General features: G+C 39.5%; 2 protein-coding genes across 6 annotated transcripts in view; one reads left to right on the forward strand and one right to left on the reverse strand.

Annotated features, from left to right (window-relative positions):
* The first annotated feature begins 1,495 nt into the window (after positions 1-1,495).
* si:dkey-183n20.15 (RING-HC_RNF170 domain-containing protein) overlaps positions 1,496-23,938 on the forward strand; it is a 46,858-nt gene continuing 24,415 nt past the window's right edge. Inside the window, exons 1-2 of one of the 2 annotated variants that reach the window (XM_062038632.1) lie at positions 1,496-1,638; positions 6,543-6,682. The gene's annotated coding sequence lies outside the window, so the exon portion shown is untranslated. Of the gene's footprint in view, positions 1,639-6,541; positions 6,683-23,938 lie in introns of those variants that run through there. The other variant, XM_062038633.1, reaches the window with a different exon arrangement.
* hook1 (hook microtubule-tethering protein 1) overlaps positions 8,999-23,938 on the reverse strand; it is a 29,988-nt gene continuing 15,048 nt past the window's right edge. For 3 of the 4 annotated variants that reach the window (XM_062038630.1, XM_062038628.1, XM_062038631.1), the window contains 15 exons: positions 23,856-23,938; positions 20,786-20,949; positions 20,557-20,697; positions 20,277-20,478; positions 18,768-18,878; positions 18,562-18,649; positions 18,432-18,498; positions 18,225-18,365; positions 15,191-15,278; positions 15,068-15,099; positions 14,913-14,995; positions 11,529-11,629; positions 11,349-11,450; positions 11,018-11,086; positions 8,999-10,966 (listed from right to left, as the gene is read on the reverse strand). The exon at positions 23,856-23,938 is cut by the window's right edge and continues 1 nt beyond it. In XM_062038630.1, coding sequence (XP_061894614.1) covers positions 10,721-10,966; positions 11,018-11,086; positions 11,349-11,450; positions 11,529-11,629; positions 14,913-14,995; positions 15,068-15,099; positions 15,191-15,278; positions 18,225-18,365; positions 18,432-18,498; positions 18,562-18,649; positions 18,768-18,878; positions 20,277-20,478; positions 20,557-20,697; positions 20,786-20,949; positions 23,856-23,938 — 1,718 coding nt within the window. In that variant the 3' untranslated portion in view covers positions 8,999-10,720. The remainder of the gene's footprint in view (positions 10,967-11,017; positions 11,087-11,348; positions 11,451-11,528; positions 11,630-14,912; positions 14,996-15,067; positions 15,100-15,190; positions 15,279-18,224; positions 18,366-18,431; positions 18,499-18,561; positions 18,650-18,767; positions 18,879-20,276; positions 20,479-20,556; positions 20,698-20,785; positions 20,950-23,855) is intronic. The other variant, XM_062038629.1, reaches the window with a different exon arrangement.

Consider the following 23,938-nt stretch of genomic DNA (forward strand, 5'->3'; position numbering starts at 1 on the left):
GTTCCATTTTAATCCTGTAGTTGGTGTTAATGTGCATTTGAAGCTCTTCCCTTCAATGTCGTCATTGCTGACGAGTTAACTGATAAAAATGTGTGGGAACGTCTTGCGATATGTCGTGACTACAGACTACACAACACTCTAAATGAGCCCCTACTACAAACCGAACCGACCAAATTCAAATTGTCCAGTGATTGTCCTATTGTCTTTTGCGCTCAACTTTCTTTGAGGTTCTTTGATATAACTTGTCAAACATGTCTGAAACGAATCATAACCACGGTTAATAAATAATACATGGTATGGCCACACACATCTAGTGCGAATCGCAGAGTTGCATTACCTTTTGGTATTAAGTAGTGCCCCAGTTGTGTCATTGGCAGTCACTGTAGATCTCATGGATGACCGCCTCAGTGTAGAGAAGGTTGGATCTGGGCCGATGAATCTGTCCGATCACTTGATCCATCTCTGCATGGACCTTCTCTGGGAGTATCGACATATTAGTATCAGCATTCATGCCCCATGAACACTCATTGGGAAGCCAACACTTGCCTTGAGTGCCATGTTGGTGACTTACTCTGCAAGTCAATCAATCAAACGTTACTTATATATCCATCCGTTTTCTACCGCTTGTCCGGTTTGGGGTCGCTGGAGCCTATCTCAGCTGCAGTCGGGCGGAAGGCGGGGTACACCCTGGACAAGTCGCCACCTCATCGCAGGGCCAACTAAGATAGACAACATTCACACTCACCGTGGACGATTACCTGAAAGACGGTGTGGGTGGTTACACTATATCCCTTAATCACAAATATCTCAAAGGGCTGAACAAGCCACAACGACATCCTCGGCTCAGATCCCGCATCAGGGCAAGAGTAAAACTGAGCCTTTGGGTAGCCATCCATGTCAGGAAACCAACAAAATTAGCTGAACTGCACCAATTTTGTCAAGAGGAGTGATCAAAAATTCAATCAAAGCTTGCCAGAAGCTTGTGGATGGCTACCAAAAGTGCCTTATTGCAGGTAAACTTGCCAAGGGACATGTAAGCAAATATTAACATTGCTGTATGTATACTTTTGACCCAGCAGATTTGCTCACATTTTCAGTAGACCCATAATAAATTCATAAAAGAACCAAACTTCATGACTTTTTGTGACCAACAAGTATGTGCTCCAATCACTCTATCACAAGAAAATAAGAGTTATAGAAATGATTGCAAACTCAAGACAGCCATGATGTTCTTTACAAGTGTACGTCAACTTTTGACCACCACTGTATGTTACATTTATATTCAAAGTTTTACACTGTGTCCATAAAGTAGTAGGAAGAAGTTTGTGATTCTATTCCCCTTTTTGTGTTCCATTAGTACCAACACGCATTAATCACAATAATAATTGAGATCACAAGATTTTACTGTAAGAGCCTTTAGTCACACAACCTGCATGCAGTTGTTATTTTTCACCACCAGGGTGCGCACGCACCACACTGAGCACTGAGACGGAGAACAAGGCCCCACCCCAACAGGGCAGGTGTTTTTCTGAAGGCAATTAATGTACGAAAAGCTGAGAAAACTTTACTTTGGTTCAAGTGTTTGGTCTTAGAAGGTTCCAGAAAAACGACAGTATTGCTTTGTCGAGTGAAACTCCGGTGAGTAAAAATGTTCCGAGCTACTAGCACGCTACCTTAGCATCATGTTTAGCTAAGCAATGCTAAGCTAAGAGGATGCTAAGTTAGCGTGTTACAGCTGTTGTTCACTTTTAGTGATTGTAGGTATTTCTTACCATCTATGATGGTGGAAATAACACCAATAGGAGGTATTTTAAATATGTGTATTTACATTAAGTATTTAAATGGCATGGTTATAATTAGGGATGTCCGATAATGGCTTTTTGCCGATATCCGATATTGACCAAACCCTTAATTACCGATACCGATATCAACCGATACCGATATCTACAGTCGTGGAATTAACGCCGTAATCATGCCTGATTTGGACAACAGGGTAATGTGAAGATAAGGTCCTTTTAAAATAATTAAATAAATATGATAAATACATTTAAAAACATTTTCTTGAATAAAAAAGAATGTAAAACAATATAAAAAGTTACATAGAAACTAGTAATTAATGAAAATGAGTAAAATTAACTGTTAAAGGTTAGTACTATTAGTGGACCAGCAGCACGCGCAATCATGTGTGCTTACGGACTGTATCCCTTGCAGACTGTATTGATATATATTGATATATAATGTAGGAACCAGAATATTAATAACAGAAACAAACAACCCTTTTGTGTGAATGAGTGTAAATGGGGGAGGGAGGTTTTTTGGGTTGGTGTACTAATTGTAAGTGTATCTTGTGTTTTTTATGTTGATTTAATAAAAGAAAAAAAAACGATACCGATAATTAAAAAAACAATACCGATAATTTCCGATATTACATTTTTTAAAGCATTTATCGGCCGGCCGATATTATCGGACATCTCTAGTTATAATGACCATTCCTGCGTGTGTGAAACGAGCCTTTGCTATAAAGTGAATTAAGCATAGGGCGCCATTTTTAGTTCATTTACATTCTTGGCTGTTAAAAGTATTTGGCAGCTTTTTTGATTTTTGTCAGTTGAACTCATGTAGTGATTTAGAAGAAAAAATATACAATGTACAGTTATAGATGCCATTAATGCTTTGGGTCCATAGCAGGGGTGTCAAACGTACGGAACACTTTTACAAGACCCGCGGGATAAGTTAGCGAAATTTTTGAATGAAACTGCTGTTCCAAATGTGTCCACTAGATGTCGCAATAGCATTTATTTATCTTTGTAGATTATGCTACATACTAGGGCTGTGAATCTCTGGGTGTCCCACGATTCGATTCAATATCGATTCTTGGGGTCACGATTCGATTCAAAATCGATTTTTTCCGATTCAACGCGATTCTCGATTCAAAAACGACATTTGTTTTAACTATTAAATGAACCAAAAATATGACTTATTTTATCTCTGTGAAAATATTGAACACAGTGTCAAGCTTATGAGATGCGATGCAAGTGTAAGCCACTGTGACACTATTAATTTTTTTTATTTTTTATAAATGTCTAATGATAATGTCAATGAGGGATTTTTAATCACTGGTAAGTTGAAATTGTAACTAATATTGATACTGTTGTTGATAATATTCATTTTTGTTTCACTACTTTTGGTTTGTTCTGTGTCGTGTTTGTGTCTCCTCAATTGCTCTGTTTATTGCAGTTCTGAGTGTTGCTGGGTCGGGTTTGGTTTTGGAATTGGATTGCATTGTTTTGGTATTGCTGTGTATTGTTTTGTTGGATTGATTAATTAAAAAAAAAAAAAAATTAAAAAAATGGATTTGTTAAAAATGAGAATTGATTCTGAATCGTACAACGTGAGAATCGCGATTCGAATTCAAATCGATTTTTTCCCACACCCTTACTACATACGTATGTAAAAAATAAATAAACCACATGTTAGTGCACCAGTTGAGGAAAAGGAGCAAACTACATAAATAACATCCTGTAATTTGATTTTGATATATATTTTTTTATCTTGATAGATTGAAAATTAACACCAATGAGTTGACTGATGAACATTATCAAAAAATTTATTCAGAAAGTATAAATAACGACAAATAAAGATAGAATACTATTAACCGCAACATGTAAGTGTAAAAAAACAAAAACATTATGATTTGTACATTTTCAGAATGTGCTTGTTGTATTTTTAAACAAACAAAACAATCTGAAGTTGTTTTTATTTGTAAGTTATTGTGTTGTGATTTTACCAGTCCAACCCACTTGGGAGTAGATTTTTCTCGATGTGGCCCCCAATCTAAAATGAGTTTGACACCCCTGGTCTATGGTTTACTTTGGTTTGGTGAGTTATACTTCTTTTGACCACTGGTGGCGGTGTGGAGAAGCACTATATAAGAGCAAAAATTACAGTTTGGGTGACAGGAGGTCATACAGTTTTTACCGCTTACTCCGGATTTCCACTGGATGAGTAACGGCAGCAAACAGTTTCTTCCAGAAGAACAGAAGCAAATAAACTACTATACATAACGGCTGCTTAACGTCAACACGGCACTGACTTCACTTGTGGAAAAGACGACAGAATTACCTTTTTTTTTTGTAGTGTTGCGTCGGACCAGTCTTCCTCTCAGGGAATAAAAGACACTGGTCAATGCCAAATTCTTTTGGATGACATATATGTTTAGTAAGAAGGACCACCAAGACAGAATAGCAATATTTTCAAGTTTTACTAAAGCTTTAGAAGACCAGACCTTACAAATGCGGTATTACAGCCTCAAGAAGCGGTCTGAAAATCAAACCGAAAGTCATCTTATTTAGTATGAAAACAGCCCCCTCCCGCCCAGAAAGAAATACAGCCTTATTGTTCTAAACTGATAAGGTAAAAAGGATTACATTATACTCCCAATGCACATTCCAGCGCCTTCAAGGTAAAACATAGTGTACTAGCGAACAAAAAGGAAAAAAGCACAAAGTGTACACACGGGAAAATATTAGCTACTTTAAACATGACTATGAATAAAGAAAGAACTCTTAAAAATATATGCATTCTCCAAATTAGCAAGCAACAACACAACAGTAACATAATACTTGGCAAGCGTTCACACAGACACACACACACACACACACTCATTCAGTTCCTGCTAACACGGCTTCCGTATTAGGTGGTATTTGACACAGGTCCCCATATCCCCTAACCTGACTCTCGCCAGATCCTTGTGTGGAGCTCAGCGAACTACAAGGATCTGGCGAGAGTCAGATTACATATCCCCATATAGCTGCCCAGGATATGCTTGCATATGATTCTTTAAATTTTGGACCTCCAGAGTCAGCATGTTCTAATCCAGGGGTCCCCAAACTACGGCCCGCCGGAAGTCCCAAGTAAAAAAATGTTTTTAAATCAAATTAAATTATTTTCAAAAATCTGTCCTTTCTAATCCATTTTCTACCGCTTGTTACTATCGGTGTCTCCGAGCCGCTCAGGCGAATCATATTGTCTAAAATTGCATTTTCCCATTGGCAAAGTGCGCACTCTTTCAGTCATATATATATATATATATACATATATATATATATATATACACATATATACATACATACACACACAGCCCGGCCCCCAGCTGGTGATTAATTTAGTCATCAATTCGTTGGATCTATGCTATGCGCATGCGCAGAGGCTACTTTTTATTTTTCACCGTTTAACATGTACGGAAGGAGTGTTATATTTCCTGTTGAGTTTGTTGCTTTAAAACGAGACTAGCAAAAACTAAAATATGGTCTGGAGTGTCATGTGTCGATGTAACAAAGAAGGGATCCAGTTGTCGTCTTGACGAGCTGCTTTATTCACAAACTTAAAGCTACCCCAAGTGCTAACTGCTAGCCTCAAACATACACAGAATGTCGTAACATAAAGACACACTGCAACCAGTACATAATCACAACATAAAAAGCACAAAACAGCTACATTTCAAAAAGAGAGGTAAAACAAAAGTAGTGAACGGAAAAGAAAAAAGATAAATACAGTGATAACGTCGGACAAACAGAAATGCACAAATCCATGTTTGTTTACAGTGGAAGTCACTGCTTATTCAGCACCTGCAGTGAGCGAACTCATTCAAAAAATGGCGCCATAGCACAAATAATGTCACACCTTTCCGTTTATGTTAGGTTCTGTGCATGTCTAAGTAAAGTATTCTGATTTAAGGTGTGATGCATGAAAACACATGTCATAATCAGATACATTTTTTTCAGGGTCCATGTACACAGTAACATTCTAATCCGAATGATGATCAGATTAAATAAATGTTGTCAATGTACACGTGGCTTACTAGGTGAAATTAGGTGTGAAAACCTTTGACAAGTTGACTTCATGTCCACCGATTAGGACGTTTCAAAGTGTAAAATACGATCCGCATTGAAAACTAAAAGTGTAAACAGGATAATTGATTTGGTGTTTGTGCATGACTTCCTGTCCAACACAAGCAGATTTTAGGTGAATTGATGCGCTGTGTTATGGCAACCGGAAAAAATAGAAACTCTGCGTCTATTTAGCGCTGGAATGCAGAAAGGCACCGCCATGGCCTTTCCGTTCCGCACCCGGTGGAAACCAACACGAAGACTCAAATGGAAACGAAAAGAGCCTGCCACTGTGTCGGCGCCATTTCGCGTTCAGTAGAAATCCGGGGTTAGAATGCTCAGATTGTTAGATTATTACACACTGCTATCATACCTCCACAGTCAGCCAGATACCAACTTTCCATCATCGAACATCATTTTATCCATTTGTTTAATGTGCAATAATTAAGTCCACACCCCAATCACACTATTCTGGTTGGATACATTTTTTTAATTCAAGCACATTATGGCTGGATCCCCACACCCTGAAGCCACCAATGGTGAGATAAGATAGTCAGTTGTTGTTGAGGAAATATGTTGGGTATATTAAGATTTGATTTGATTTCATTTTACACAGGAAAGTACAAATATTGCTCTGTTTTCTTTTGTGTGCAGCTGCAAATTGAAAATTTCGAGCTAAAACTGGGATCAACACAGCTGAAGAGCATGATGCCGACTTACACACGTGGAGGGTGTGTCAACAGCAACTAGCAAACTTCATCTGGAAGGAATACAACCACCTCTTCATACAGATAAGGGAAAAAAATCATATAACTATGAATCATTTTTCTTGTTACTTGTTTTTTTTCTAAGACATTCATGATCCCTGGGTCATTTGTATTTTTAATTAGACAATTATTATTAATGTTGACAAAAATTATACATGAATACAAAATATATGTTTTATATGTGTCACTGTTGGCATAGACCCCCTCTCATAACCAAACACAGGTCTGCTTTGAAGGTAGCCATGGCTTCAGGTGTTCTACCGCCGGTCTAATCAATTTATAATTGACCATTTTAGTTACACTATAATTTTTTCAAAGTTAACGTAAAAAAATTACAAAAACAGGTATTTAAATGGCATTTATAAGTAATCCAGCTGTAATTTTATTATCTACTGTATTTATAAAAATGTTGATATAATAATGTAGCTGTTGACTGTATGTAGGGATACAGTCAACATAAAAAAGCCAAGCATATGTGTATGATAAACAGCACATCTCTTTCCAATTTTGGAGTATTTCCAGTATGACTGATCTTATAACATGGTCAGAGTGCAGAAGCGTTACTATGGTGATGTCAATATCCGAAAATAGCCGAAGGTATTCAGAGCGCAATATTAAAAATGGCTGACTGAGTTTGTGGCATTTTGTGACGTTTAAACAGTGTTCTCACATACTTTTGCGGATTGTAAATACAATTGGGTACGGTTTAATTGATACAGTGAAACACAAATAAGCCAGTCAAGTCAACTTTGTTTTTCCACTCTACTGGTACTTGAAGGTTTTGTAAACATGCTGTAAGTATATATGTAATGTAGTAACAGGCACATTCACAATAACATTTAATATTTATGCATTTTGCTCATTTTAAGCATAGGCGGCGCATTAATTTCAAAATATAATGTCACTAATACTTGGTCAATATTCAAGTCAGAAAAAGTAAGTGGAGTATTGTTGACGCTTTTTGGATGGTGTTTTATTGGAGGAATAGAGGACCTCCCATTGGCTCCGCACTAAGTTTACTTTTATTTGCGTTTATTTACGAGTTAGAATGCATAACAAAAATGCATCTGTCGTCATGTCTTTCATATAAAATGATTGTAAACAATGTGGTTAGCTCACCTTAGTGTCATGTGTCTTGTCTTCAAAACTAGTTGTTGAACATAAACAGTGTGTCCAGCTTTGTGATAGTGACCCTACACTTTGTTAGTAACACCACATGTAGCTGGTAATACACTAACTCACCAAATATTACTTGAACTCTTAGTACTGTATTTGTATGTGTTCAATTCAGACACGTTTCTTATGACAAATTACCACAATGTAGCATAGACAGTGAGCACACTGAATGTAAATATGCTTCATTAATAAAGCACAATTCAAATGTTGCCAGTCATTAAAATATACATCTACTTCAATAGTTTCTTTTTTTCCAAGGTACTTTTCATACTGATGAAAGTTGGGAGACCTGCTCTATCATAAAGCTGCAAATTGAATTTATAGATTTCTATTTGTAAATTTTGCACATAAAAAATTGCTTATGGTACAATTGGTTTTCCAAGTATTTGTATTATTCCAAAACCTGTGTATCTATTTCAGGTTTGCTTAAATTCCAATAGTAAAACAATATGTCAGTCATATAATCCACTAAGGTTGAATGGATTCAACTCTGAAATACCAATAAGAAAAGTCCAGTTTCCTCTATTCAACTTTTCAGGGAGTTTGCTACCATGACTAACCAGCTATTTACAACAACGACAGCAATATGTTGAGATCGATGATCATAGGTCAGAATGTATGAATATTGAATGTGGAATTCCACAAGGTTCAATTTTAGGACCCAAACTTTTTATTTTATATATAAATGATATTTGTGAGGTTTCGAAAATTTTACAGTACTTATTATTCGCAGACGATACAAATTTATATTGTTCAGGAGATTACTTGAAAATCTTAGCCGATAATATTGAAGAGGAAATGGTTTAACTAAAATTGTGGTTTAAAGTAAATAAATTATCTTTAAGCTTGGAAAAGACTAAATTTATGGTATTCAGTAATAAAATAAAGATAGAAGTTAGTTTATCCATAAACAATGTGAAAATTGAGAAGGTGTCTGAAATCAGATTTCTTGGGGTCATCCTAGATGAAAAGTTGACATGGAAAGCTCATATATTACATGTGAAAAATAAGCTATGTAAAAGCTTATTTATTTTGAACAAGGTTAAATACAGTTTCCCGTATAATACAATGGGAATGTTATTTTGCTCAATTATTCTACCTTACTTCAATTATTGTGCAGAAATATGGGGGAATACATATCACAGCAACATAAGGCCTCTATTTCTTTCACAGAAAAGAGCAATTCGTATCATTTTTACAGTCGGATACAGAGACCACACAAATCCACTCTTCATTAGGTCAGGATTATTACAACTAAAAGACATTGTAGAATTGCATACTCCATTAGTGATGTTCAAAGCTAGAAATAAAGTTCTTCCGAATGACTTACAAGAGTTATTTGTGTTCACGTCTGAAGATGAGAACCACAGAAGGCCGTATGATTTTAAACATCCAAGAGTGCCAACAAATTTGAAACAAATGTGCTTGTCTGTTGCTGCTGTGAAAGCATGGAATTCTCTAGGCAAAGACTTAAAAAGTTGCAAGAATATCTTTGAATTTAAAAAGAGTTACAAAAAAAAAGACAGCTGGAATTATATCAAACTGATTTTTGATTTTGATTGGACGTGTCATTTTGAAAATGCTTAAACGAAAATTTTAAGTATTTTGGAGTTCGGGTGTTGGTGGAGAGGAACAGTGATAAAATCATCTAAAATAATTTGTGTTAAAAAGGGGGCAGATAAATATAAGAATAGTATTCTTCCATCTGCTCCTTTCTGATCATGGAAATGTATAAGAAACAAAAAAACAATGAAAGTGTCAACTGTATATGGCTTGTATGTATGCATTTTCATGAAAGGAATAAAAATAAATGACGACGATAAAATGACCCTAACAAGGAGGTGGAAGAAAAAAGTTGTATTTAAATGTAACCACAGACCTGCTAAAGAAAGCTACAAAGCGTAGGCTCCAAATGTATTTTACGCAAACAAGCTTCAGGAAAAAAATATTTATTTGTAATTTTGCTCTAAAATATAAAATGTCATAACATTTATGTTTTTTTCCCCATTACATACAGTGCTGTGCTACCTGATCAGAATAGTAGATAATCATTATATAAATGCCTTCTAGTACACTGCAAAGAAGAGCTTTAGCAAACAATACACATTAAGCTGATTATGAACATCTGACAGATGGTGCCCAATGGGTGTTTAATTAAAGCGATTGAACAAACGTTAGAAGAATAACATCACATTACCTGTAATTCTGACAAAAATATACAGAATAGCTTCACCTGCGTGGGACGTTTAGATTAAAAACATGGACATATGTATCAGTGCAACTGCCACTAATACACTAATGGTTGTAAATAGTGAAGTTCTTGCGTTGTCATTAGACCATGTTTCAAAATGTACACACTTCCAGACTTGCGCTGGAAATTTTGAGTGCATTCACAGTAAAGAAGTACGGAAAAATGCAGTAATGAATGCTTACCAACCTCCAATAGCTGCCATTTTGGCTGCATAGGTGAAGGGGCGGGACTAACTCCACAGCTTGCAATTAACAGGGTGAGAAGATGCTAATTATTTTCCTTTAAGTGCACAACTAAAGTACAGTAATGGGTTTTGGACAGCACTGCCATCAAAGTATGCATTCTAGGAGCTTGTATTCCATTTGAGGGACAGCCTTAGACTTATACAGCTTCTCTTCAGGAGTTCTACTTTACTGGCTGGTGTCCAGCACCCAATCTATCAAACCTTCCACGATCCTAAGTCGTACACATGATTCAAATCCCATTTTGTGAACTTGACAGGATTTACAAAGTTGAGTTCAGTTTGCTGGCAGCATGTGAAAAGATTCCTGATGTCAGATCAGCCAAGTGAACTTATGTGCTCCAACTACTCAGTCTCAACCGCCTCATCCTTGAACACCCTGGGCGGTGTGATGCGTTTAAGGCCACTTGAGGGTGGATCGGTCCTTGAACTGAACTAAGGCGAGGCACGTGGCTCTGAGCAGCTCTACTTGGAGGTGGCACTCGGCACACTGATGGAGAGCGCCCGGCGAGGGGCGTTGGAAACCTGCCGCTGTTGGGACAAGAAGGACTGACCGGGGGACAGCGGGGAGGCGCTGCGGCCTCCGAGACGCGACTCGATGGCCAGCTTCTGAAAGTTCAGACTCTGAGGAGACAGCGCGGTTCTTCGTAATGTGGGTGTGGCGGCAGCTTCAGAATCACATCTTTGACCTTACCTTGTTGTACCAGGCCGAGACTATCAGCTTCTCCTCGTACTCTCGGAGTCGGGCCTGCTCACATTGACGCTAAGAAGCAAAAATGTCACAGTTTAAATATTTAATATCTAACCAAACCTAATGGTACAGTTCAGCTCACAAGTAAAGCTTGTGTTTCCACTGAGACTTGTGTGTGTGTGTGTGTGTGTGTGTGTGTGTGTGTGTGTGTGTGTGTGTGTGTGTGTGTGTGTGTACATCCTCAATGAACCACAGAAAAAGTGGAGGACGTAAAACTTTGTGTGTTGACTATGAAGGGTCTGAGATCATTTAGTTCTTCAAGAAGCAGAAATACCTCCAGGTTGAGAACCTGCTTGTCTCTGTCTGCCAGCTGGTTCTTTAGTGCCTGGATCTCAGCGGTAGCAGGATTCAGTTTGGGGTCGAGTGCCCGGATAACCTGCAAGCAGGGACGGTAAAAAAAAGGCTGAAGTCTTCAGACCACAAAGAACGAGTAAGAAGTCACAAAAGGACTCACGCTGCGAGCTTTCTCCAGGTACATTTTGTACCTCTCCTCCATGGCCCTCATGTCGTCGTCCTTCTTCTTCAGAGCGGCCATGAGCTCGTCCAGCTTCAGTGCTGTCCATCAAACCATTTGACCCGTTAGTGGATTGAGGCGGCGTTAGGCTGACGCTGATGTTGTGACTGGAGATGTCCGATAATGGCTTTTTTGCCGATAGCCGATATTCCGATATTGTCCAACTCTTAACTACCGATTCCGATATCAACCGATACATCATACTTGCCAACCTTGAGACCTCCTATATATATATATATATATATATATATATATATATATATATATATATATATATATATATACTACCGTTCAAAAGTTTGGGGTCACCCAAACAATTTTGTGGAATAGCCTTCATTTCTAAGAACAAGAATAGACTGTCGAGTTTCAGATGAAAGTTCTCTTTTTCTGGCCATTTTGAGCGTTTAATTGACCCCACAAATGTGATGCTCCAGAAACTCAATCTGCTCAAAGGAAGGTCAGTTTTGTAGCTTCTGTAACGAGCTAAACTGTTTTCAGATGTGTGATCATGATTGCACAAGGGTTTTCTAATCATCAATTAGCCTTCTGAGCCAATGAGCAAACACATTGTACCATTAGAACACTGGAGTGATAGTTGCTGGAAATGGGCCTCTATACACCTATGTAGATATTGCACCAAAAAGCAGACATTTACAGCTAGAATAGTCATTTACCACATTAGCAATGTATAGAGTGTATTTCTTTAAAGTTAAGACTAGTTTAAAGTTATCTTCATTGAAAAGTACAGTGCTTTTCCTTCAAAAATAAGGACATTTCAATGTGACCCCAAACTTTTGAACGGTAGTGTGTATATATATATATATATATATATATATATATATATATATATATATATATATATATATATATATATATATATCTAGTCACGTCTGTTGTGTCCTTGGGCAAGACACTTCACCCTTGCTCCTGATGAGTGCTGGTTAGCGCCTTGCATGGCAGCTCCCGCCATCAGTGTGTGAATGTGGAAATACTGTCAAAGCGCTTTGAGTACCCTGAAGGTAGAAAAGCGCTATACAAGTATAACCCATTTATCATTTATATATATATATATATATATATATATATATATATATATATATATATATATATATATATATATATATATATATATATATATATATATATTTTTTTTAAATTATTTTATTATACATATAAATAAAAGAAATACTTTAATTTCAGTGTTCTGGAGGCTATCCAGTAGATGGCAGTATTGTCCTGTTTAAGAGTGTCACAATATTGCTGTTTACGGCAGACGAACTGCTTTACGGTAGACTAAACGTGACTGCTGTTGTTGTGTGTTGTTACCGCGCTGGGAGGACGTTAATGAAACTGCCTAACAATAAACCCACATAAGAAACCAAGAACTCGCCCTCGATCATTCTACAGTTATGACGTCATTGGGCAATTATGTTTATGTTGTGGGAAAGCGGACGTGAGAACAGGCTGTCCCCACTCAGGTCCGCATTGAGCTGGAGGGTGCGTGGCCTCCAGCTCCGGCTGAATAGCGGGAGTTTGCCGATAGAAAATTTCTGCCGGAAGGTTATCGGGAGAGGCGCTGAATACCGGGAATCTCCCGGTAAAAACGGGAGGGTTGGCAAGTATGCGATATATACAGTGGTGGAATGAACACATTATTATGCCTCATTTTGTTGTGATGCCCCGCTGGATGCATTAAACAATGTAACTTTACCATGAATCAATTAACGTGGACCCCGACTTAAACAAGTTGAAAAACTTATTGGGGTGTTACCATTTAGTGGTCAATTGTACAGAATATGTACTGAACTGTGCAATCTACTAATACAAGTTTCAATCAATCAATCAAAAACAAGGTTTTAAAAATAAGAGAACAACTTCAACTCCAGTTATGGAAAAAAGTGCCAACATGGCACTGCCATATTTATTATTGCAGTCAAAGTGCATTATTTTTTTTCAACATGCCTCAAAACAGCTTGGAATTTGGGACATGCTCTCCCTGAGATAATCCTGATACCCACTACAACTATGGGGGGAATGGGGGGGGCAGGGTTTGGTGGTAGCGGGGGGTGTATATTGTAGCGTCCCGGAAGAGTTAGTGCTGCAAGGGGTTCTGGGTATTTGTTCTGTTGTGTTTATGTTGTGTTACGGTGCGGATGTTCTCCCAAAATGTGTTTGTCATTCTTGTTTGGTGTGGGTTCACAGTGTGGCGCATATTTGTAACAGTGTTAAAGTTGTTTATACCCACCCTCAGTGTGACCTACACCTCCCTGGTACCGAAGTACAAGTCAAACTACTTCCTTAACGTAAATGACCGCCATAACCACAACACCAGGGGGGGCTCCACTAACCACGTTAAACCCAGATTCCAAACTAACAAAGGTCTTAACTCATTCTCTTTCTATGCCACATCAATATGGAATGCGCTCCCAACAGGTATAAAAGAAAGGGCATCTCTATCCTCCTTCAAAACCGCAATAAAAGTTCACCTCCAGGCAGCTACAACCCTAAACTAACACCCTCCCCGGATTGCTAATAATCAAATGCAGATACTTTTTCTTATGCCTTCTGATCTCTCTCTTTGTCTCTCTCTCTCTCTCTCTCTCTCTCTCTCTCTCTCGATGTCCTAATCCTTCCTACCCCCCCCCCCCCCTTCACACCCCTGATTGTAAATAATGTAAATAATTCAATGTGATTATCTTGTGTGATGACTGTATTATGATGATAGTATATATGATAGTATATATCTGTATCATGAATCAATTTAAGTGGACTTAAACAAGTTGAAAAACTTATTCGGGTGTTACCATTTAGTGGTCAATTGTACAGAATATGTACTTCACTGTGCAACCTACTAATAAAAGTCTCAATCAATCAAAACCTGTATGGCTGTTGACCAAGTATGCCTTGCATTCACTTATGTGTGTGTAAAAGCCGCATATATTATGTGACTGGGCCGGCACGCTGTTTTGTATGGAGGAAAAGCAGAGGTGACGACAGGTTGTAGAGGACGCTAAAGGCAGCGCCTTTAAGGCACGCCCCCAATATTGTTGTCCGGGTGGAAATTGGGAGAAATTCGGGAGAATGGTTGCCCCGGGAGATTTTCGGGAGGGGCACTGAAATTCGGGAGTACCCCGGGAAAATCGTGAGGGTTGGCAAGTATGCCCTATGTCCGTGTTTTACCGGATATGTACCGCTCCGTACATCTGCGTTTTAAAAAGTCATTAATTTTACTTCTTGAAACCGATACCGATAATTTCCGATATAACATTTTAAAGCATTTAAAGCAGGCCGATATTATCGGACATCTCTAGTTGTGACACTTACAGGTTTGAGTGTTGTCGGGCTGCAGGTCTTCCAGCAGCTCTTTCTTCTTCATTATTTCGTCCTGAGCCTCATTGAGCTGGACCCTGAAGAAACAAACACGGCTGCTCAGATTGAAGAAAATCGACTTTTTAACTTTCACGCTGACGGCCGCTTACATGTGAGCATCAAGCTTCCGCTTCAGGTTGGACTGGAAAAACATGTAAAAGTAAATCCAGGTTAGGATGGAATAAAACCTTTCAGACCCAAAGAAGATGATTGTTTGTACTCCTCGCACTTACATCATCGGGCTTGACCGCCTGACCCTGCAGGGCCTTCTGGAGGTCCTCAACCTGCTGCTGCAGCTCACCGATACGCTCTCGACTCAACCTGGAGATTGACATGCAGCATGTGTATTATTATATTCTCGGGAGACCATATATCAGAGGCAAAAAACAACAGTATTAGCAATGAGATATTCAGGCAATATTAGAGATGTCCGATGATATCGGACTGCTGATATTATCGGCCGATAAATGCTTTAAAATGTAATATCGGAAATTATCTGTATCGGTTTCAAAAAGTAACATGTATGACTTTTTAAAACGCTGCTGTGTACACGGACGTAGGGAGAAGTACAGAGCGCCAATAAACCTTAAAGGCACTGCTTTTGCGTGCCGGCCCAGTCACATAATATCTACGGCTTTTCACACACACAAGTGAATGCATTTCATACTTGGTCAACAGCCATACAGGTCACACTGTTACAAATATGTGCCACACTGTGAACCCACACCAAACAAGAATGACAAACACATTTCGGGAGAACATCCGCACCGTAACACAACATAAATACCCAGAACCCCTTGCAGCACAAACTCTTCCGGGACGCTACAATATACACCACCCTCTACCCCCTCTCAACACCGCCCCTCCCCCCGCCCCCCAACTTTGCCCACCTCAACCTCCTCATGCTCTCTCAGGGAGAGCATGTCCCAAATTCCAAGCTGCTGTTTTGAGGCATGTTAAAAAAAAATAATGCACTTTGTGACTTCAATAATAAATATGGCAAATATGAAACCGATACCGATAATTTCCGATATTAAATTTTAAGTATTTATCGGACATCTCTAATATTATATTATCTTGGCAAAGAAGTGCTCACTAACACATATTTAGACAGATTTGTGAACAATATTTAAGAGGATTGGTATTTTGTGTGTATAGTAAAAGTTGTAGATCTTTAAGTTAAACTCATTAAAAAGGGGAGCAAAAACAAAAGTGTTGCGTTCCTTTTTGTTCTGCATATGAATAGGTGAATGTGGAAATAGTGTCAAAGCGTTTTGAGTACCTTGAAGGTAGACAAACACTACAGTATACAAGTACAATCCATTCACCCTATCACAAAAGAAGGAAAACCATGTCAACAAACTACCGTAGGTTAAAAAAGGATTTATCATCAGTCATTGTCTTAATTTCTCTGAACAAAGTCACACGTAAATGTGCTCTTTCATTTATTTGCTTGAGTCAACTTAAGCGGGTTCCAATGTAGTAGTAGTAAGGCTGAAACGACGCGTCGACGTAGTCGACGTCATCGGTTACGTAAATACGTCGACGCCGTTTTTGTGCGTCGACGCGTCGCATAATGACGTCACACTACCGTCATGGCGAAGCGCAAAGCAGACGATCAAAGAAGACGATGCAAGCGGTGCGAGCGAGGGGGGAAAAGCATGCCAAAAGTGTGGGAGTATTTCAATAAACGGCCTAATAATGTTGTTGTATGCACACTGTGTCGAGCGGAAATGGCCTATCATAGCAGCACAACGGCTATGAACGAACATTTGAAAAGAAAACCATCAACTAGTCAATCGTCCGCGCGAGCATACGTTGTCATCATTACACAAAAACATGAATGTGTCATTTGTATCTGCTAGGGGTGTAACGGTACGTGTTTTGTATTGAACCGTTTCGGTTCGGGGCTTTCGGTTCGGTACGGGGGTGTACCGAACGAGTTTCTAAGCTAAAGCTAAAGTCTTAACAAGCTGCTTTGCTCCGTCTGCCTCTGTCTCAGCACGCAGCATTGTCCCGCCCACACAACCATCTGATTGGTACACACGCAGCATTGTCCCGCCCACACAACCATCTGATTGGTACACACGCAGCATTGTCCCACCCACACAACCATCTGATTGGTACACACGCAGCATTGTCCCACCCACACAACCATCTGATTGGTACACACGCAGCATTATCAGCCAATCAGCAGTGCGTATTCAGAGCGCATGTAGTCGGCGCTTCAGCGTGGAGCAGATAGGTGTTTAGCAGGTGAGCATCAGGCAGCGGACTCTCCCCAAATGATAATAAACACCTCCCAGTCAACTACTAGTAACATCACTATGAGCCCGTTGACCTTCTAGAAACTTAAACTGCAGCTCAGCTCGCTCGCAATCCTGGCTTGAGGTGAAGGCTAATTACCTCTCAGTTCCAGCCACATCGACCCCTTCTGAGCGCCTATTTTCAGCTGCTGGGAATATTATAAACAAGAAAAGAACCAAAGCATGTAGACATGCTAACCTTTCTTCATTACAACTGTTAGACACTCACTGGAATGAGTAGAATTGGTTATTGTGTACTGTGTTGGACTGGATGTTTATTTTGCACATTTTAAAAGCAATACTTAATGTTTACAGTGCTCCAGAATATTTAGATTGGCACTTTTTTGTATTGGATGTTTATCTTTATTTTTGCACATTTTAGCAAATAAGCAATACTTTCCCTTTTGTTGAAATGTTTACACTGTTGTTACAGAATATTTCGTTTTGCACTTTTTTGTATTGGATGTTTATCTTTATTTTTGCACATTTTAAAGCAAAATAAGCAATACTTTTACTTTTGAAATGCTTATACTATTGCAGAATATTAAGATTTGCACTGGATGTTGACTTTTATATTTGCACATTAAAAAGCAAATAAGCTACTTTTAATTTTGTTAAATGTTAAAAGTTTTAAATGTTTACATTGTTACAGAATATTTAGTCATGTTGTTGTCAATGTTGACTGAGTGGCCATACTTCTTTTTTTTGTAAATAAAAGCCATGCCTTTTGAAAAAACGGGCCTACATTTATTTTTTCATCTTCATTTTGAATAAAAAAATAATCGGCAAAAGGAAAAAATAATCTATAGATTAATCGAAAAAAAATCTATAGATTAACCGATTAATCGAAAAAAATAATCTATAGATTAATCGATAGAAAAATAATCGTTAGCTGCAGCCTTAAGTAGTAGTATTAGTAAAAGTAGTACTAGTAGTAGTATAATGCCTTCAACTTACGAACCTGTTCTCTGTGTCCTGTTCACTGCGGCTCTTGTGAGCTTCCTCCAGCTGAACCTGCAGAGAGGCGATCTTTTCTCTTTCAAACTCTTCTTGCTGCACTCTCAGCATCTTGTTCTCGTGCTGAAGCCTGATGAACTTCTCTCTGGACACAAATACACTCAGCGGTCACACTCACAGTCCCATAGTGTGTGTGTGTGAGGGCGTTCACCTGTGCTCAATGGGGATCAACTCTGCTGCCAGGTTGTCGTGGCTGGGGCTGCTGGATGGAAGCATGCCTACACGGGGAGCGTGTGGACATGAGAGGGTGTGGAGTGACAGCATGACTGCAGTGATGTTACCTGCTTGGGAGAGTTGGTGCTGCTGGGCTTGGGTGCATCGAAGCTCCTCATTGATCTCTTTTAGAGAATCTCTCTCGATGATGATTCGCTGGAGGTTGAAGAAAGAAATGAATAGCAGAAGTGTGTCACAATCTTCTACCCCAGGGGACATTTTTAAATGAGCTCCCTCTCCTATTTTTAAATGCGACCCTCGATGGAAGTATCACCTCTTTCTCCTTCATCACCAGCTCATGCTTCTCCTCCAACTTCTTCATCTCGAAGGCCTGGTTGTCTGCCCGCCTTGTCTCCTCAGACAGCTTCCGATGCAGCTCTTGCACCTGGCGGGGAGCACATAACAAAAGGTGTGGCTGTAGGAGACAGTCAATTAGGGATGATACTCGAAACCGGTTTTCCCGGTTGTTCGATAAGAAAAGAACTGAGTCCTCAGACTCGAATCCCTTTTTGAGAACCGGTACCCGTTATCGAGACCACTATAGTAAAGAAAAAGAGTTGGTTCTTTATTCGAATCCCTCGGAACAACTCCCGTCCCGACCAGAAATGCCCCGTGGGACATCACAAGAAATGACGTCACGTAGCTCAGTCTTTAGGCGCAGATAGCGAAAGCAGGAAAAACAATGGACCGCGCTCCAAGGTGTAATAAAGTTCAAAACAAAAGGTATAATAATCCAATGAATAACTTTACTGAGATATTTGAGCAGAGTACAAACACATGAAGAACACTTTTACGACCCACCGGAAACATAGCAACCAGGCTAGCAACGCACCTCCTTTACAGCAGCTGTCGCAACGTTCTTAAAGCAACCGCAGCACATACATATATATACAACATGATCTCCCTTTTTTAACTTTTGTTTTTCTTTCCTTGTAAACAAAACAAAATCACACTGTATGTGTTGTCTGTCTAATTATAAATAATGCAGACGAGGCGTGTTGGCTGAGTTCTTGACGTTTACTTTCACAGCGTGCTCATAACCTCATTCTTACGTGACGACATGCAACAACACTTTTCGGCCCGTTGCATGCTGGGTAGTGTAGTTGTGATATTCCTAGCCTAGCTCATAACATCACATCTTTCCCCCTATAAGACATAATGTTAACTCAATAAAGTGTATTTCTTTTTTTAGCTTTAACTTTTCATTTTTTAGCATTGTAACCACATTTGCAAACAACTTTTCTCTTCATAGAATTTTCTTTCAATAAAGCAATAAAGTGTAAAAATGTCAAAGCATCATAACAAACAGTTATGTCAAATAGCAGCAGAAGTGCACTTTTTGGAGAGCTGTATTATTTTCAGTTTTGTGCCCAAGGGACTGATTTTATTTAACACTATATTATTATTTATACACCTATAGTGATCACAGAGACAGGTTGTTTTTGTGTTACTGTATATATTTGTTTTTCTGAAAAATCCCACTTAATATACTTTGGGTAACAACAGTCAATATTTATTTATTTTTATTTTTTTTTAGGGGGGTAACAGTCAATATTTATTTATTTATTAGATTTAATTTTTTTCTTATATAATAAAAGTGAGCTTTTGTTAAACCAAATATTGTGTGTTTTTTTCCATATGCAACAACCTATCTGGACTCGATAAGAGAATCGATAAGGAATCGGTTCGATAAGAGGATTCGATAATAGGCTTGAACTCGATAATTTCTTATCAAACATCATCCCTACAGTCAATGCATCCCATCCCGCGATGCAAACGCTACCTGCCGCTTGTACGTCTCCAGCTGTGTGCGGGCGGCGTTGGCCTTGCGCAGTTCCTCCTCCAAGCTGACGGTGTTCTGCATGTAGATGGTGTTATTCTCCTCCAGCAGTTTCATTTGCCTCTTCAGGTCCCCCAAGTTCTCCAGCTTTCGCTTGTAGGTTTCCACCGAAGCCTCTAGCATCACCACCCGATCCGAACAGATCCTTAAGAGCACAAACTAATAAGCCACCAGTTGAGCAGACCATCTCGGACGTCTGAAATCTATTTGTGTGAAGTCAAACCTCAGGACGTCCAGCTCATCTTTGAGCGCTTGGGATTCCTCCGCCAGGCTGGTGAGCTCGTCGGTGCGATGCTGGATCTCAACCAGCTCCTTCTCTAGCTCTTCACAGTGGATCCTGTAGTCGTCCTTGGCCGCCTCAAGCCTGAATCAAACAAGAGGCGGTGTCTCAGTGAAGTAGGTTTTTTTTCCCCCTACGCGGCGCCATCATCCAGATGAGGTATGGAACCCACCGGAAGTTCTCCTCCTGCAGCGCCTCAATCTGCTGCTGTAACTGGCTATGCTTCCTTCCCAGGGGTGTGTTTGGGTCATCAAAGGTATCCAGCTGATTAGCTCGGTCGGTCAGGACGTCGTTCTCCACCAACAGACTGTTTTGCTCTTCTTGCAAGATGGCCACCTGTCCAAGATGATGAGGTTGATGATGTGGACATCACAGAAGTGTAATCGTGTTTCTGCGGTGGTCCAACAGCGGTTAATACAAAGAGTTAATCCAAGCACACACCATTAGTCAGCCCACATTACCCTGACTAGTACTTTGTACGAGGGGTGCCCCGATCTGATATTGATATCGGCCCGAAATCAGCAAAAAAAAGAAGTATTGGATATCGGCTTGCATCTAATGTCAGAGATAAGCTCTGGGGCCGTATTTATCAAGCGTCTTAGAGTGCCATTTTACACTTAAGTCCTGAGAATTTGCGAAATGTAGTACTACTCTCAAATTTAAGAATAAAAGCTATTTATCAACTTTCTTAAGTCTAAGAATCACTCCTACTCTCCACGATATTTAAGAGACGTTCAGAGGTGTCCTAAGTGGTTAGTAGTTGCCAGCGGGGGATGGCACTGAGGCGAGAGAGACGTGCGCGAATGTTCAGGGAGCGGAAGGATGTCCTGGCTTTGTTTGATGACGAGCAGCTGATCAAACGGTATCGTTTAGACAGAGCGGGTATTATTTTTGTCACAGATTTAATAATTTTCGATTCCATGTAGATTTCTGCATGTGGCTGCAGTGGGCTAGTATATACAGAGCCACCCACACCAGTTTCAAATTAGTTGCCTAATTAATGAATTGGAAAGAAAATGTTATGAGAGTAGCATATGTGTGGCCCTTTAATAGGTGACAGCATGTGAGGTGAGTGTGTGGGCGAGAGAGAGTGAGCGGTAGCACGAGTGCTGGCGGGGACTAGTTTGTTTTGGATTGGCTGTGTGCAAGCAATCATTAAAGCAAGATTTGCAACTAATCGCCAGACTCATGATTCACCCTAAAGTCGTCCGCTGTGGAGACCCCCTGCCGGGTAAAGTGAAGGGTGTTGCCCCGAGCATACATCGGCCCTGGAGAAGTGTCTCCCCTGCGCTCTTCGACTACGGTCTGGGAGCAGGAAGCAGGAAAGGTGCAACAAAAAGGAAACATTTATTTTTGATTCATTGCCAATATTGTTTGTTTTGTATTATTTTGTAGTTTGTCAAAATATACACTCCATTGTCCACTTAAATATTTCCAAGATATTTCTTTATTCTTAGACAAGGGATTCCCTTCCGTGATTGGTCATTTCTATGGATACAGAAATGACGTCACCTAAAATTCCGTTTACGGCACATAGTAATGTCGTAATTCAGCTCTGAGTGTGACACTTAAGATTCAGTCCTACACTTCGCTGAAAGTGTGAGTAAGACGCTTGATAACTAACTTTTAAGTGCAGCTTTCAGCGAAGAATTTATTTACTCTTAAGTCAACTCTTAGCAGACTTCTTAGGAGTAATTCTAAGAAGCTTGATAAGTACGGCCCCTGATACAAGATGTCCTGTTGGAGAGTCAGTTAACATCTAAATGTCCTCTAATAAGCACACAATGTTGGTCTTTTCTTGTGTTTCAGTCAAATAATTTACAAAAAGGTAAACATGCTAGGCTAGAGGCTACTATGAGCTAGCAGCTACACAATAGCACACAAGCTAGACATACTTGGGTCCTTAATTCACCAATATTGCAGTTTGAATCACATTTGTCAATACAAACAATTACTCATTAATTACTTACCGAGCCAAAGATTCCAAGGCAGAAGACTATGAGAAACTATCCAGCAACAAGTGTGTACGCATCATTCAACTTATTGTGTAATGAGCTTAATGTAATATTTGTGGCTATTAAGTGTCCCCAAAGAACAAATTAACACTCCATTTCAAAAGCATAAACCTATCATAAGGTTAGTGTTTGTCATATCTACCACTGTTCTGATTCATTTCACTTGATCAAGCCTTTTCGAACACCCCACATTACAGGTTCATTATGTCTTCTTATTCATACACTCTTTTCTAATGTTCTTGTAATCAGACAATATTTTCGGTATATTAGACGTAATCTTTACCTGACATGTTTCGACTGTCATCTGCAGTCTTCTTCACAAGGGTCACCTGACCACTGTGATGCGTTGCCTATCAGCTGTTCTTATAGGTGTCTTCTGAAGAAGACTGCAGGTGACAGTCGAAACATGTCAGGTAAAGATTCCATCTAATATACCCAAAATATTGTCAGATTACAAGAACATTTGAAAGACTCCACATTACAACTTAACAAATGTACTAGGATTTGTGCTAATATCGTATCAGATTAATATTGGTATTGGTTAATACTCAAGGCTCCAATATTAGGGCACCCCTACCTACTTTGTACTCCACTAAATTACTTGTCTGGCATTGAATTATCCTGCTAACCAACAACGGGCAGTAACTTCAACAAACATGTTTTGCAGTATTATTTGCACCGTCCTGAAAGTCAAGCAGTTAGATTTTAATATAATCATGCAGGACAAATAAACGACTCGACAAATCACAGAAAGAAAAAAACATGAATAAGACGTTCATCTTTCAAAACATTGCCACAGCCACATATCCCGCCCGCTGAGTAGAAAAAGTAATTAAAAACACCGCATATCCACACAAAGTCCTGCTGTTAGCGGAGTTAGCGTCAACTTTCCGAGCAGCTCTGAAAAAATTAGGGTTTAGTTTCGCTTGACGGTCACCTTGGACTTACCTGACGCTGGGGGGAGCCGGGCAACACGGCAAACGGAGCAAATTAATCTGTCGAGAGTCCAGTTGAAGACAGTTGTTGGATCAGTACATGTCTGTGAAATGTGGTATGCCCTCTAGAACGCCCGCAGGCTGGCGGCTTGATGTGGATCAGAGTCCAGACTGTAAGCTCACAGTCTTTCTGCCACAGCAGCTCCGCACAATGCAGCCAGACATTACGGCAAATTACACAATTCCTCTATATACCGAGCCACAGGCTTGTGTGAGAGAGATGTGCATTCACCTGTTGGTCTAGCTCCTGGCAGCGCTGGGAAAGTGCTTCCTTCTCTGCTGAAAGTTTGGACACTTCTTCCAAAGCCTTTCTGA

This window comes from Entelurus aequoreus, linkage group LG27, assembly GCF_033978785.1.
Source record: "Entelurus aequoreus isolate RoL-2023_Sb linkage group LG27, RoL_Eaeq_v1.1, whole genome shotgun sequence".
Classification (NCBI taxonomy): domain Eukaryota; kingdom Metazoa; phylum Chordata; class Actinopteri; order Syngnathiformes; family Syngnathidae; genus Entelurus; species Entelurus aequoreus.